At 37.7% G+C, this 16,479-nt stretch overlaps 1 protein-coding gene across 1 annotated transcript in view; it reads left to right on the forward strand.

Moving 5' to 3' along the window:
* Window positions 1-9,224, forward strand: part of MTMR7 (myotubularin related protein 7) — a gene marked incomplete at its 5' end in the record, with an annotated part of 41,344 nt that extends 32,120 nt beyond the window's left edge. The window contains 6 exons of the mRNA XM_082281624.1: window positions 1,525-1,650; window positions 2,431-2,480; window positions 4,118-4,318; window positions 5,482-5,622; window positions 7,252-7,378; window positions 7,850-9,224. Of these exons, the coding sequence (XP_082137750.1) occupies window positions 1,525-1,650; window positions 2,431-2,480; window positions 4,118-4,318; window positions 5,482-5,622; window positions 7,252-7,378; window positions 7,850-8,209 (1,005 nt within the window). The 3' untranslated portion in view covers window positions 8,210-9,224. The remainder of the gene's footprint in view (window positions 1-1,524; window positions 1,651-2,430; window positions 2,481-4,117; window positions 4,319-5,481; window positions 5,623-7,251; window positions 7,379-7,849) is intronic.
* Between the last annotated feature and the right edge of the window lie 7,255 nt (window positions 9,225-16,479).

The raw sequence follows: 16,479 nt of genomic DNA on the forward strand, positions 1-16,479 counted from the left end.
TATATATCTGAGAACTTTTACAGAAAACAGTTTTGGCTTTAATAAGAAATTATTTCCCCTAATCCCCCCTAAAATAATATAGACATTTGTCATCTACCAGCAGTAGCTTAAATTTTATTACCCCCTACCTTGTGCTCTGGATTTTTTACTGCTTCAATTCTTATTTCTGAGATTGCTATTACAATTTCTTATTGGCCATTTTATTCACATGACCTGCTGCACAAAACTATACAGATAAAACTTCATGGATTTCCCTCCTCACTAACTGTTTGTTTCTCTTGCATTGCTTCTTCCTTCTCAGAAGGCAACTGTAGTTTCTTACCCAAACAGCAGCTGTGGGATACATACATGTATTACTACTCCCAGCCCTACTACCTTTCATTAGCTCATAGAAATAAGGTCATTTACATTAGCTTTGCTAGTTTTTCCCCAATGGCTGGTCTTATTATCCTTTGTCCATATGCTTGCTAGCCCAGTGCCTTTTGACCTGTTCTTATTTGTATGGTTCCCAGTTCTCAGTTCTTGGTCTTCTGCCCACAGGGGTTCTATTTTGGTAGAATTTACTTGTCTCTTGAGATAAACATAGATAATTTATTATTATTCCTCATTCTCTATTAAGCCCAAACTTAACCTAAATGTGGTTTTTTCCCTAACTATATCTTTCCTAACCTGTTTTATATTCTACTTCCTAAATTTAATTCTCTTTAGAAATGACAAAGGCCAAAACCCTTAGAATTAAAAAAACAACCTCCAACCCTCAAGTTCTAAAAATAATACAACACCAGACTCTGGAGAACTCAGTACAATTTCTTCTTTATGTGTTTATGTATAAAATGGATTCCTCTCTCCCCAGTTATTCCATTAAACATACTGATAAAATCTTGCTTATTAAACATGGATGTTTCCCACTACCACAGGCTTCCCCAAAAACCTTTACAGCATGTCATCAGGGCAATGCAGTGTGCTGCAATGATGTCCAGGCTAGTGCTGCCATCGGAAGCAGACATTGCCCTTATTGACATTACCATTGTCATGGTTTAGCATAGTTGGGGTTCTGAATTTGTTCAGGGGGGAAATTCCAAGCTATTGGGTTAGAGAATGATGAAAAGATGAAAAATTAAGAGCCATATTGCAAGCATGGCTATTCTTTAAGTGGCATGTGAGTGGCACAAGATGTATTAGAGCATCTGAATCTGCTGTAGGTAGTTGTCTGCTTTGACAGATTGATGTATTTAAATTGAAATTAATCAATCCCACATCTTCCTGTAGTGGAGCATAAACAGGTAATTCTCAACCACTATATTGCACGGGCTGGGGTGAATGAAAACTTTTCAAATGAGAGGAATAACACTGATTTTCAAATGACACAACACTCAACTTAAGAACTCTGTGGTAGAGCAAAAAATGAAAGAGCTTTCCCAGTTCCCAAGTTAATACTCTCTATATGCCGCTGTCTCACTGTTCCTCTCTTACCATTGTCTTCCTCCCTGCTTGTGAAATTTCTGACTTTTTCTGTATCCTTAGGCTGTGGCTGAGGAAGGTGTGAGTGTGCTTGTTCACTGCTCTGATGGCTGGGATAGGACAGCCCAGGTTTGCTCTGTAGCAAGCCTTCTATTGGATCCATATTACAGAACTATGAAGGGATTCATGGTAAGCAGGTTCTTTCACAGAGTAAATGAAGCAGTATGGCATCACTTAAGATGAATAACTTTGTTTTTAATAGGAAATAAACTGTCCCTTAATATACCCTCATTTTGTTTTGGGTTTTAAGCAGGAAGGAAGGCTTCCATATGTTCATGTTAAAGTCTCCCAATTTCTCTATGAAATGTTATTCAAGGTGGGGATCAGTTGGGCACCCATGTTTGATTTTTTTTTCCTAACCTTGACCAAGAAACTTTCTCACAGCCCAAAGAGCTTTTGTACAAGCAAGAATTTGTGTTCATTTGCAGTGAACATTTTAATTTTGAGTGTCAGAAGTGGGTCTTTCTAGACATTAGATTGCAATGAGCAGCTATATTGGAAAATCTGTTCCTTTCCCAAGTCAATCAGCAGTAGTAAAGCATCTAGAAGTGGTTATCAAGTTACTGGTCACATGTTAAAAAGATGTTTGAGACATTTATAAGTTCTATTTTAGAAAGCAATGAAACAAGATATTTGAAGTTGTGCTGAAATACTGGCACCCTCTCTGCATCCATGAAGAGTGCTGTTTCCCTGAGTGGGCAGCAGTGCTCATCACTCATTATTTTTCTGATAATTGTGAAAATTTTTTAGGATTCTAGTACTGCTTGCTTACATCCTTCTTGCTTGCCACTTTTCTGCTTATTCTAAGAGTTAACTGGGATTCCAACACTGCTTGTTTATACCACTCTTCTGCCTGCTTCAACATGTCAGCTCTATTCCACAACATTGAATGCAATATTCTCATTTTAGGTGTTAATTGAAAAAGACTGGATTTCCTTTGGTCACAAGTTTAACCACAGGTAAGGCGGTGCTAAGGTTTTCGTCTCTCTGTATGTATATGTTTATGTAGTCAGTATCTGCTGCCATTCCAGTTTTACTTCTCTGCTGCCTTACAAAACATAGCAACAGAATGCCCCAGGAAACAGCCATACCCTTTTCCCCAACTACATAATTTAGCTGCCTGGAAAAGTCAGAGTGAAATAGTTCTATATGAGCACTCCAAAACTACTAAAAATCCTGCATGCTGGTCTTGCAGTTGCTATGAGCATTGAGAGGTCCATGTGAGTAGTATGTATTTGGCTTGGAAAATCCCTTTGGACTCTAGCAGATCTTCTAGTAGTGCCAAGGCTCCCCACATAAGTCCCTGTTCATCAAAGGGACTTCTACATTTTCCAAGACAGTATTTAATCTTAGGCATGTCTGTGAGTTGTCTATTACATAAAATATACTCTTCCTGTTACACTCTGTTCTAACAAAACCAGCAAGATCTGCTCAGAAATGTCAGGCAAAATGGAAAGTCATTTATTTGGACAAGTTATTTTGAACATCGATCCAATGTAAATGCTATAATGTAATGAAAATGTTTGAAGACTTAACATGTTTAAACATGTACACATTTTCACATTTTCTTTCTTTCTTGACTTTATTTTGGTTTCTGTAAAAATTAAAAATGCAATTTTTATATTGGGTTTAATGACATTATATTGCTTGATTTGAATATAAATTTGTTATAGTTTAAAAAAACAAAACTTACAGGAAATCTGTGCAGTTCCACACCACCCGTGAAATTTCAGCAGGAAATACTACATTTAATATGATACTGTCAGTTATTTATGCTTATCAGTGGTAAAAGGTGTTATGAAATGCAATAACCACTGATAGCTTTGGTTTGCTGTGCAATACTGCTATATTCTCTTTGATAATAGTATCAGAATTAGAAGTTTCAATTTTAGATGTTTATGAAATTTTTATGAAATTCCACTCTGTTGGCATGTGTACCCCACCCCCAGCAGAATAATTCATTGAAAATGCTTCTTTCTATTATGTAGACTTAAAAAACATTTTTTACTTCTATGTGTTTTGTATTTTCAAGCTCCTTTTCTTCATTGCAAGTGGTTCCAAGAGGCATTTTTATACACAGAAAGTGTTTACTTGACAGTCACAGTAGCATGTAAACATTTCCCACTTCCTAGAAATTTCACCAAGAGAAGGCAGCTTTAACCTGTTTTCTGCTGAGGTTATAATGTAGCTCTCCTGCTCACTTTTCTGGTTTGGGGAATAATCTACTATTAAGAGACTGTCTTCAGGCACACTTTTGTCATGAAGTCGTTGCAGGCATTCTTTTGCTAACCTGTATTACTGTGGTACAATTTATATTGATAGCATTAAACATGGCTATGCAGCAGCCAGCCTTTTGTAGCTGTAAGGTAACAAGACACCCAATACAAGGGTTTTTTTGTTTGTTTGCAATTCTGCCTCCATTCTAATTCATGATTCTTGCATCATTTTTGTAAGTAAAAATATAGTAGTAGTTGAGATTTTAGAAATGAATGCCTATGATGTAACTTGCATACTGGAAGTGAGGGGTTTGTTTTCCTTAGAGCTAATTCAGTTTTCCTACAGGAATTCAGGTTTTTTTGAATGTATCTTGTTTCAGGTATGGCAATTTAGATGGAGATCCAAAGGAGATATCGCCTGTTATTGACCAGTTCATCGAATGTATTTGGCAGTTAATGGAACAGTTTCCTTGTGCTTTTGAATTCAATGAGAGATTCCTCATCCACATACAGCATCATATCTATTCTTGCCAGTTTGGGAATTTCCTGTGTAACAGCCAGAAGGAGAGACGAGAGCTGAAGTATGAAAATGTTTTCTTTAGTAGCATATTTATGTATGGGGTCTGTGGCTGGTGGTGTATTGAGGAGTCAGACATTCTCCAGTCTGTATGTATGTGTTTCATAAGGCACAGGGTGCCTGTTGTCTTCTGGCAACACAGATTAATACAAAAAAAAAAGATCCTCTGCAGTGTAGCTCTGCTGGGAGCATAATCCATGGTGTGTGTGACAGGGATTAGTGAAAATTGACAAGCATTATGCCTTCAGCCATGTGGGGCTACCTTTACTGCAGCCCTGACAAAATACAAGGCAAGCTGGCTCTGTAACTAGTATAAAATGACAATAACTCTAGTTAAGTTCTCAGTTTAAGAGCTACTGCTCCTCTGTGTTTTAACCTGTCTTTGGATCTCATGTCAGGACATTCTAGTCCTGCTCTCTTAGGTAGTACTTCCTTATTGTCTTTTTGTCTGGTAGCCCTCCCTAGGACTGAGTCAACAAACTGTCCTTCTGCTGTCTGGCCCCAAAGCAATTATGAATTAATCTACCTGCCCTGAGGCCCAAACAAAGACAGCATCATCATTCCTGGCAGTGCTTATGATCATATCTGCTTCCCGAGGCCCTGGGTCCTTGATACATGATGATATCCATTGCTTTTCTCAAGCACCCTGCTCATGTCAGCAGTAGCAATGAGAGGAAGGTGCTGGTTACTGCTGGCTGCTGCCATTTGGTCCTTTTCACTGCTTAAATGCAGAGCAGCCACCGTGCCACAGTCCATTTAAAATCAAAACCTTCACAGATCACCACATCCCAAGATCTAACTGTGTAAGAAATTGCAGCTCAGCGGGAGCTGAGTGCTTTTAAATGTGGGGATCCTTTTGTGCAGAGATCAGTCTGAAAGCTCACTTTATGGAAGTGATCCTCTCCACCTCACAAAGGAACCAGTCTCTCCACCTACTTGCTCCAGCTGCTTTCACTTTATGGGAAATGGATTGGATTTTGCTTTTAGTGACCAACAAGGGAATATGAGTCTCTGTTTCTCTATGCTTGTAACTTAAGTCTAATTCTGTTAAGGAAGCCAATTGTAAACTGGGAGTACAGAGGACTAGAATGCTGCATCTAAGCTTCAGCTATCCCTGAACTGTAACAGAGGCTTTAAAATATTTTTATTTAATGTATTGTTTTTCAGAATCAAAGAAAGAACGTATTCATTGTGGGCTCACTTGTGGAAAAATCGTGCCGATTACTTGAATCCTTTATACAGGTCAGACCACAGTCAAACCCAAGGGACCCTGTACCCACAGATCGCTCCATGCAACTTCTTGTACAAGTAGGTAGTGTCACTTGCTATTGGGAGTTGTAAGATGTGTTAGTAGAGAACAGAATGCCTTTGTATATAAGAATTTCTTGTTCTATGAGGCAGTTTATACTGAGTAAATTCAGTCTCAGATGCAGTGTGTTTGTTCCTTGTGTGCTCAGTCAGCCAACACCTCTGCACCATTCCACAAGAGTATTAGTCTGAAAAGAAGCTTAAGATTAAAGGTATATTGATAGTTGTGTGTCCTAATTTCATGGTTACTCACTTCTTCCACTGAGAACTGCCTCTTTCAGTTCTGTTCTCATCAGTTGTTTCTAAATTTATAGTTGCTTTAACTTCTTCCATTCTAAGATTTTGTGATGTTAATTTGAATCAAAATTGGTGTCAAATTTGGTGACAAATGGTGTCAAAAATAAGGATCTTTTCAAGAAATTATATGATTTCATTGCTAAAACAAGTGTTTCGTGAAAAAATAGCAGATTTTTCCCATGTTGTTGTATCAGGTAAAACAAAGTTAAGTTTTACCCGGTATTTTTTCAAAATGTACCAAAATGTCATCACTTTAGAAATGTTACTACTGACATTCTGACTTAACTTACTTGTGCCATTGGTCTTAACAAACTTCAGGAGAACTTGAATAGAAATTAAAGAAAAGTGTGATTTAAGTAAAGCTGATCAGTTTGTTTTCCAGTTGCAAGCAATAGCACCTGTTAAAAAGTCAATAAAAATCCTAAATTACAGAAATGGAACTCTTTCATGTCCACTATACCAGGTCACATCTACTTTAGAACAAAAAAAAGTAGTCATTAATCGTATTCTTTGGGACAGTGGGATTTATAAAAGTACTGATACAGCAGATCCTCCAATGGAGAAGTAATCCTGTTGATTTTAATTGAATTACTTGGATGCGTAAAGATTTCCAAGCATGAGTTACCAGATGATAAACGTTAAGGGGGAATGTGATTTAAATAGTATACTATTGGGATAGGAGTAATAAGCCAGTAAGCAGCATGCACGTGCTCCAAAAATATCTGTTAGCTACTTGGCCAGACAGCTGCAGCTCACAGCAGGGCTCAGCTGCTAAACCTGTCTGGTGAACTGGCTACACACTCAGGGCCTGCCTGTGGCCGTATTGCCAAGGCAGGAGGAGCACTAGAATAATACAGAATTTCAAAGTTGACTTCATGGGAAGTTTAACAACAATTGAGAACTAGGAATATGAAAAACTGTCTCTATCCTGGGCTATTTTATAGGTACCATTGCTCTAAAGCCCATAGTGTAGAACAAGAAAATAATACCAAAAAAACCCTGCAAAATTTTGCATTCAGTGAACCTTTCTCAGTCATGTGATCTAAGCTACATTCACCTTTCTTTCTGCTGTGAATCAGAATCAGTTTGAGCTGCCTATGTCCACAGAGTTACACCTTCAGGACAGAGCAAATGCAAATGAACCATGAATCTTGCTAAATAGTCTGTGAACTTATGTGTATGCACTCTAATGATGAATAAGCATGGATAGATCATTTAGGACAATATGTGTCTGGGGGGAAAAAAAAAAAAGAGAAAAAAAGAGTGTGCATTTAAGTCTTGTGAGGCTACTTCACCAAATGGGAAAATTCCTGACCTGCCCATCAATTTCAGGTTCTGGAGTGGTATGTACAACCGCTTTGAAAAGGGGCTGCATCCTCGACAGTCAGTTACTGATTATCTGATGGCAGTGAAGGAAGAAACTCAGCAGCTGGAAGAAGAGCTGAAAGTCTTACAAGAGGTAAGAAACAGTTGAGCTTGATACCCCAGACTTGGTAACTGACGATAAATGAAACCCAATTCCATATGCTGTGGAGTCCCCTACACGCTACATCCTGTTCTGGAATGAGGATGTTCAGCCATCATCTTTGTTCTCAGATAAATTACTGTTAATGTTTTGCATTTAAGACACAAAAGTGGACTCCCTTCTTTAAGGATAAAATTTTACCTGTGTTGGTGCACAAGTACTACTGAAAGTAAGTTTAATCCTTCTGTAACTCAGAGGGAATTATAGTTCAGACGAATGCTGTAGTTCAGCATTGGTTTGTGATAAATTGTGCACTTCTCATACTCCATAAATGCAAATAGGCAGTTTTCAAGGGTGGGTTGAGCTCTGAAAACTTATTTAAAAAGAAAAAAATGCAAGGACATATAAGAGGACTTCTGGGCCCTAAATGTGTCCATGTCATATATACTGTTTCCTTTATTTTAGAGATTGGCCAATCTTCAGAAATCACAGTCAGGTGATAATAAAGTCAAGAGTAAGCAACAAGACCGAAGCAAACAGACTGGACTGTATACTTCCAACAACAGCTTAGCTAACACTCCCCAAGAGTATAGCAATGATCTGAAATCATTCCCATCCCGGAGCCCTTCACAAGGGGATGAAGAAGATTCTGCCCTGATTTTGACACAGGACAACCTGAAAAGCTCTGATCCTGACCTCTCAGCCAACAGTGATCAGGAGTCTGGTGTGGAGGACTTAAGCTGTAGGTCCCCAAGTGGGGGTGGCTGCTTGCCTAGTGAAGACAGTGGCAAGGACTCTGATGAGGCCGTATTTCTGGCGGGCTGAAATACCTTCACAGCAGCAAGGATCCAGATGAAGTTGAGTCTTACAGTCTGGAATGACATCTTGTCATCAGATTAAGAATGGAAGTGGTCTGTGGCCTAAAGAAATAATCCAAAGAAAGGGAACTGTGCAATTGTGTAAGTAAAGATCTAAGCAGAACAAGATATTATTAATTTTAAGACATAATGCTAAAAAAGGTATTATCTGCTGTTATATTTCATTAAGCCAATGTGATTGTTTTATCAATGCTGTACATAATTATTCCTTACTTTGTACATTTCCATAATTATTTATTGGACAAGATAATAGTTCTTTTCGTAAGATGTGAAATTCCAAAGTACTCTCTTACACAAGGCGGAAGATACACTAGTGTTAGCCTTACTGGTGAAGCAGTCAAAACTTATTTTTGTAGAGTTCCTTTGCCTTCAGACATATTACCTATATTCTTTCTTTTTTCTTCACAAGAGGTTTGAACAATTATTTTGCATATTCTCCTACTAAAATCCTTTACAGCAAAGTAAAAACTAACAAACGGACACACTGCCTCAGGGGACAAATGAAGCTTTGATCCTGAAAAAAATCCATTACAAAGCAGTTGCTGCTGCTGCATCTGAATGCATCCCATTTGTACTCAATTCTCAACCAATGTTGAAAGTTCAGTAGTTTCTGTGACCAAAACTTCAAAGAATATAACAATACTCACACAGCCTTTTTGCTAAAACACCCCTTTGTAGCAAAAGGTACATGAGGTCGTTTACTCTTGCTTCTTTATGTTTTGTTACCAAGTTTGTTTCTGTCTTACCCTTGTTCCAAACCACCTACATAAGATATAAAGGTAAAATTTTAAAGGTGATAAAATCCCAAATTCTTCAGCCTATTTTGATTCCTACTTGAAAATGTTTGAGTGGGAGTGAGGTACAGATACAGTGGAGAGACAAGGGAATATAAAATCACTTACAGAAATCACTCATGAAAACATCACTCTGAATTTGTAAGTAAAGGAAAGCTATGTCCATAAAGGAACTGTTATAAAGAAGATTTCTTCCAAATTTTGTTGTTCAGAATAAACAACCAACTGGTGTTTTTTATCCTCACACAAAATTTCACTTTTAGTATTTGCCAACCTGAACAGAGCATGGCAATACTAATTTAAGAAAAGGACTGAAGCACCATTCATCAGAAAGTTTAATCTCATTTAAGAACTCTCATATTTTTAAAAATAGGAGCAATAGTTTTCATAATCAGCAGTTCAGAAGTAAACAACTGAAAAATGTTCAACATGTGGAATGTCTTGAAACTCACTAAAAAGGTGGCCATATTAGGCTAGAACTCACTCAAGTTTGGTTTTTTTGTTGTTGTTTTTGTTGGTTTTTTTAATTTTAGTTAAAGCCAGCAGTTAAAAATATAATCATATGGCTGCTTTTACCTGCTTGGAGACAATGCAGCACTGAACTCTAGTAGAGCAAAGCAGTAGTAATATAAGTTTACTTTGATTGCATTTCACACTACTCTTCAAGTACAGACTTACAGGCAGAACTGTATTATATACCTCAATTTAGAATCCTTAGATTTTATTATTCAGTGTGCTTTTCTGAAATGGCTTTTCATTTTGTTCTGTGAACGTTATTAAAAGTGAATTGGTAAACTTCAGTATTATTACTATCTTCTAAAGGGAGCTGCTGTCTTTGAACAAATAATTCTTAACAGCAAGGTTTCTCTTAACATTATATTGGAAAGGCCAGATCCTCAATTTGATAACTCACTATTGCTCAATTCAAATAAATACATACAAATTATATTCCGTTGAGAATCTATCCTTCTGGTTTTTAATCTTTATGAATTTTTAATACATGAAAGCCCTGATTTTAACTGCACTTTTAAAAATGTTTTGTATTTTAAACATAGCCTGCAAACTTCATGGCATTAAAGGAAACTTTGAATGGATTTTTTCAAACTAAAGAAATATGCTGCAAAGTCAGCAATGAAAACAAAACACACAAATATTCTGCCTAAAAATCAGTTTGAAAATGGGCAATATTATTGTACATGTTTAAAATGTAAAATTGTATACGATGATACTGTGTTCTACTAGACGTCTAGAAATAAATTCAGAAGAGCAAGATATACAAATTCAAAGCACTGTCTTTGTGTTGCTTATGCAACTCCTTGTAACTAGCTTTACACTAAAATATTAACAGTTTCTTTATTAAGCCTTCACTTAGCAGCCCTCCGTGATGTGTCTTTCAGTCCTTGGAATTCTGCATTAACTACTACTGCTTTCATTGTACTGCATGTATTTGTGGCACTATCAGGTTAATGAGAAACACCTTCAAATAAACACTTAGGTGTTATGTAATGTTATTTCACACCAGAGAATGAAACAGAGGTTTGCTTTCCCAATTTTTGTAATAGAGTTCTTCATTTACTCTAGATTCACTTTGTCATTGACATTAAGGGATTCTTGTATCTTCCCTACTCTGACACTTGAATCCAGTAGTTTCACTTGTGGAATAATCTACAACTGGTAACTAAGAAAATGGAGAATCTTGTCAATTGTGTTAATTATACGGGACCATGTTATACCCCTGTATTTCTTTTTTTTTAGGCAATGCAAAAAAAAATGAAAAGACTTCACTATTAACTACATTGGTTTCTTGTAGCCTTGCTGCAAATCTTTGCAAATTTGGCCCACTGCAATAAGCCCACTGTAATTTGAAACAGGGCACAGATGAATGTAACTAAATTGCTGGAAAGGCTGCTCTTTAGTATGAAAATGTGCACCTAAGGGACACTGAAGGCAATGGGATCAAACAGCTGAAGTCTTCTTTATAGAAGATCACCATCTGAAGCAGAGAAGGAAAACTATTTGCCAGCTGCTTTTATTGGTAACTCTAGACAAGACATAAATGTGATAAACTGGTAATGGATTCTAAAAAGCTGAGAAATAAAATTAAGTAGTTGGAGGGCACAACAACATGGTATCATTAAAAAATAAAAAGAGAAAAACAAAAAGTAAAAGGAAGAAGGCAGGGAAGGAAAGCTCTTTGCAAAATCAGCAAGTAAGGTAGGGAACCACATTCTTTGAAGACAGAGGCAAGCCAGGGCACAGGTTCACAGCAGGAAAGATGTTTAATGACACAAACCAGTAACAATTAAACCCCAGCAACAAAGTGGGGATAGCCTTTGCAATGAAGATAAGAGTGTCATCACTGTTGACCAGCTAACTTCATGCTTTTATATGGACACTGCCCTGATCTGCACGCAAGAGTTCTCAAGTAGATCACAAACAGAGCCAAGGCCAGGGGCTGCTTCTGGGTGCAGGCTGAAGGCTGAGTGCAGCTTTTAAGTCCGCTGGTCACCCTTACACTCTGTAACAGTGCAGAGACAAGTCATCATCACAGTGACTGAAAAATCCTCCAAGGACAGGTAAGTCACTGACAATTCATTTGGGAAGGGAGGAACATGTGCTGGGTGAGTTTATGGTCATAAGGTCAACTTTTGGCAGCACTAAGACACATGAAAAATATGCCGAAGATCTAAAGCCAAGTGTACTGCAGACCCTGAATTCAGAGAGGTGCCAGACTGCAGTGATAAGAAGATAAAATAAACATTTAAATTTACTTATATTATTCCAATTGCCAGTAAAGCACCTGAAACTAGCAAATCAAATCATGTTAAGTCTTAAAATAAAATGTACTCATTTTTAAACATAAATCATTCTATAAAGAAGCTAACGAAACCTTATAGGTCCACCAGAATCATGACTGAATTCAGGCAAGGAACTAAGTCTGTTGCTAAGGTTATTCAGATGAATTTATTCCCTTTCTGAAGACTAAAGAACACAGTTCTTTATGTTGAGGTATTCCCTTATTATTTAAATATAGGCTCTCTTCATAGCTTATTACTGCATAGAAGTGTCATGTCGACAAGATATCTGACTAAAACAAGGCATTTACGTAAGCCAGAGATGCAATACAGGTTTTTAAAGCCCATTCTAGTGAAGGCAGATCCAAGAATTACTGCTGTTGAAATGGTTAAACAGGAAAGGCTCAAACCACTGCACATGAAGATAAAAAGTTTGTCCTTGAGTATTGTACTGCATTCACTTCCAACACAATTCTGTATCCACTCAAAAAGTCCTGCAGTACCCAACTATAAGTTAGACAACAAGATATATTAAAATCCGAAACCCTTTATTTCTAAGTTTAACACATTACAGTATTTACTGTTCAGAATAATTAAGGCTGTGATAGCTGACTTTGTTGACAGAGTTTTAACTGAGTTTTACCTGAAGGTCTCTTAAATCTCTATTTTATAAAGATTTATCCTAGTCTTTGAAGGAAGTAGTTAGAACTTGGACAAGTATAAAACTGTAAGATTTCTAACTTCCACATTTGGTCCAGGTCCTAAGTGGCAAAGCTGCCAGAATATGTCAAGAGCAAACAACAGAATTATAAAACATACTGCTTAGAACTGACTTTATCATAGTCTCTTGTCTGTGGTGGTGGCTGGCATAGTGCCTCCTCAGCAAGTTCACTGATGACACAAAGCTGGAAGGAGCAGCCAACATCCCACAGTGCTGTGCAGCCCTTCAGAAGGATCTCAACAGACTGGAGGGATGGGCAGAGAACAATCGGAAATTCAACGAAGGCAAATGCAGGGTCCTGCACCTGGGGAAGAATAGTTCTGGGTTCATCAGTACAAGGAAGACATGGAACTCCTGGAGTGGGTCCAGCAGAGGGCAACAAAGATGAGTGGAACACCTCACAATGAGAATAGGCTGAGGGAGCTGGGACTGTTTAGTCTGGCAAAGACTGAGAGGGGACCCCATCAATGTCTATAAGTATCTGAAGAAAGGGTGTCAAGAGGTTGGAGCCAGGCTTTTCTTGGTGGTGCTGAACAATAGCACAAGAGGCAAATGGCAGAGACTGACACCCAGGAAGTTCCATCTGAATATGAGGAAGTTCTTTACTGCGTGGGTGACTGAGCACTGGAACAGATTGCCCAGAGAGGTTGTGGAGTCTCCCTCACTGGAGATAGTCAAGAACCATCTGGACACAATCCTGTGCCCTGTGCTCTAGGATGACCCTGCTTGAGCAGGGAGGTTGGACTGAATAACCTAGCGTAGACCCTTCCAACGTGGCCAGATTCTGTGATCTAGCAGTAAGATCAGGTATTAAAATTAGGCAAACCCCAGACTCAATTAGCAGTTACAACACAGAAAGTACACTCCCCCTCAAACTACTGCAACATCAGAGATGAGCCATCTCCTAACTCTTGTATTTCTTGTTCACTGAGTTGACTTTCCCATTGGGAGAACACCTGAGCATGACATTGTGCAAGGCTCCCAAGAAACAAGTCATTGTACATAGCCTGTTATTCCAGATTGCTTAAAAGTTCACTTGACATATTTCAAAATCCTTTAAAATATGCATCTAACAGCAGCTGCCATTCTCTTACACTTTATGGGGGGAACTGCTTAAAGCTGGATTTACACCTACACTCCGTGTTTTGGCAAAATAAGGTAAAGAATATGCTTAACAGTGAGCTTACCAGCATGCTAGAAGCAAAAACCCCTAACTCTGACAGTGTTACCAGTGTTCTACCTAGGCTTCTGGTGAAAGTAGACCATGAAAGGCACAACCAGTGTAGGACTAAAAGAAAAGAGAAACAAAACAACAAAAAACCCCCCTTGAAAACTACCCCAACCAGCAGCAGGTTGGCCCTTAAAGACCAGAAACAGGCTGGACATTCCTGGATGTGACAGGATTCCTGCAGCTAATCCAGTATACCTCATCATTGAATACAGAGACTTCTGTGCTTCTTTTCTAGAGGATGGGTTTGTGACTGCAGTGGCTAAAAATAAGGGAAAAAATCCAAAGAATAGGAACAATGATATCAGAGAACAGAAAGGGAGAGAAGAGAACTTAACTTTCAAATCCCTGAATAACAAACACTGAACTTATATTGAACACTGACATTTTCTTGTAGATTCTACTCCATTACCACCAGACGGACTCCATGGATAAGTTCCCAATTTAGAAATTTGCTCATAAAAGTAAGAGGAAAGCTGACATAAGAGGAAAAGCTGAAGTGTCCAGAACTTGTACTAGTAAATCCCCTGAAGGTGACCTGGCTAAAGAGTTCAGTGACAGTAGAGCAACATAATACCTGGCAGATGAGAACAGAAGCCTGTCCTTCCATGCTGTTATAAAATGTATAAAGAAGATACTAGCCCAATACAGCAAGAACACCAGATGTCTGGTCATCCATTCCTTTTTCTGTTCACAAGGAAGAAACAACAACAGCTCCATACAGAATTGTCTTTAGTCCTGAGTCTTAACTAGATCCTCAGAAAGAGATCAGAAACAACAACTCAGCACAAAAATAGACGGGATTTTGCCAAGAAGATAACAGTGATAACATACATCTAACTCTTCTCCACAGCTGCAGAAATCACACTACTCATAAACCCAAGTTCAGAATCACTTGAATCCTACATACTCTAAGGCTTTAGTTAGCACATCAGCAGAAGTGCTATGTCAGAATACAAACAGCACATTTTTTGGAATAAGATCCTCTAAAATTATTGCTTAACCATTCCACATATAAAGTGTTGGTTTTTTTCAGACACCTAAGTGTCTTTGATTTGGACCACAGATCTTTTTTCTTGGGACATCTAATCCCAGAATTTGGATCAGTTTTAAAATAAGTCCTATAAAATACCAGTGAATAGTTTACTCACCCTGAAAAGCAACATCTTAGGACAACCACACAACTGTAACAAATGGCAGGGATGAGACTGAAGACCCACTAACCTGTGGAACAGACTTCTTGCACTTACGTGATTTTCCTTACTCACTTTTCTCCATTCAGAAGAAATACCACATTTTGCTGGAAGAGTATCAAGTTTAGGACTGAAGATCAGTGACATGGAAAAGTACATGTTTGGACTGTGCTTGTGCTGTAGTTTGAGACTTGAACCTGCCATGTTCTGTGATCCTATCTAGGTAACACAGAGGTAGAGTCTCGGCTAAGAAGTTTATCTCCAGACTGCTTCCTGACAAGAAAGAAGCAGGATTTCTGATACATTACTTAATCAGCACCTAATCCTATTTAACTCTCCCAACAGTACAATTCTTTCTACTCCTCCTCCTTTGTTCTTTACTGTTTCCATGAAAACCTAATGCATTGAGAAGGTTAAGAATGTGTCTTCTTGCAATAGCAAGAGAGAAAATACATGCATGTATTTAGGGGCTGTATTCTTCTCCTACAGAATATTGCTTTTGGTCCTATCCATTCTCACCAGATATACCCCCATCCTAAGACTGTCATCTTACCATAGGCAAGATTCATTGATTACAGTGCAGAATTAAGTCTCACTTTCAAATTCGATCACTTGCCTTACCATATGACACTATGCAACTCCAACCAAATTAGTTTCTTTGTTTCTTAAAATTAGGAAAAAATAATTGCTATTTTCCAAAGAACTTCAGAACTAGTCTTTGTAAAGTACTTCTGAGTTCCTTGCATGATGAACATATTTATATTGCATAGAACAGAAACAGGAAAGTGACCTGATTATTATTCCTTTATGAACAACAACAAAAAAAATGAAATTGTTAGATGAAAATTGTGTTTAATTTGTGGTAGGTACCAAGCCACTCTTGCAAATCAGTGCATCAGTGCTACTAAGCAACATACCAAATCTACGCACAGATCATTTATTCTGATTCCAATATAATTTTTTCCAACACATCCTTTGCTTAATCCCCAATCTACTTATCCAAAACACAATACAAGCTACACTTAGTTTTCTGTTATTACTTAGAAGTAAAAAAACCTTGTTCTTTAATATTTTGGCTTCAAGAAAAGACAGGTTGTGAATCCACTGACAATCTCCATTAAGAACTTTTTTAGTTTCCAAAGTCCTATCAACACTTAAAGTTTTCCACAGATTAAGCCAAATCTATGGTTAAAGTTCAAAATACAAAAGATATGAATTATGTTTTTATAAAAATGTAAAAAGCTAGTCAAAATTACATGTTTAGATATTTAATCTCTGAATAATGGAGTATAGCAGCAGGGAACTTAAATATTGTAACTATGAACAATAAATACAAGAAATTAATGCAAAGATTGCAATAGAAGGATTCTTGAGTACAATGAGAATATAAAGAGACATTCTAATTTGTACAAAAACCATCCCAACTCTGTATACAATCTCTTCTATAAATACAACCAGATAAGATGAAATGCTTATTTGCAAATAA

This window comes from Coloeus monedula, assembly GCF_965178545.1.
Source record: "Coloeus monedula genome assembly, chromosome: 5".
In the NCBI taxonomy this organism is placed as follows: Eukaryota; Metazoa; Chordata; class Aves; order Passeriformes; family Corvidae; genus Coloeus; species Coloeus monedula.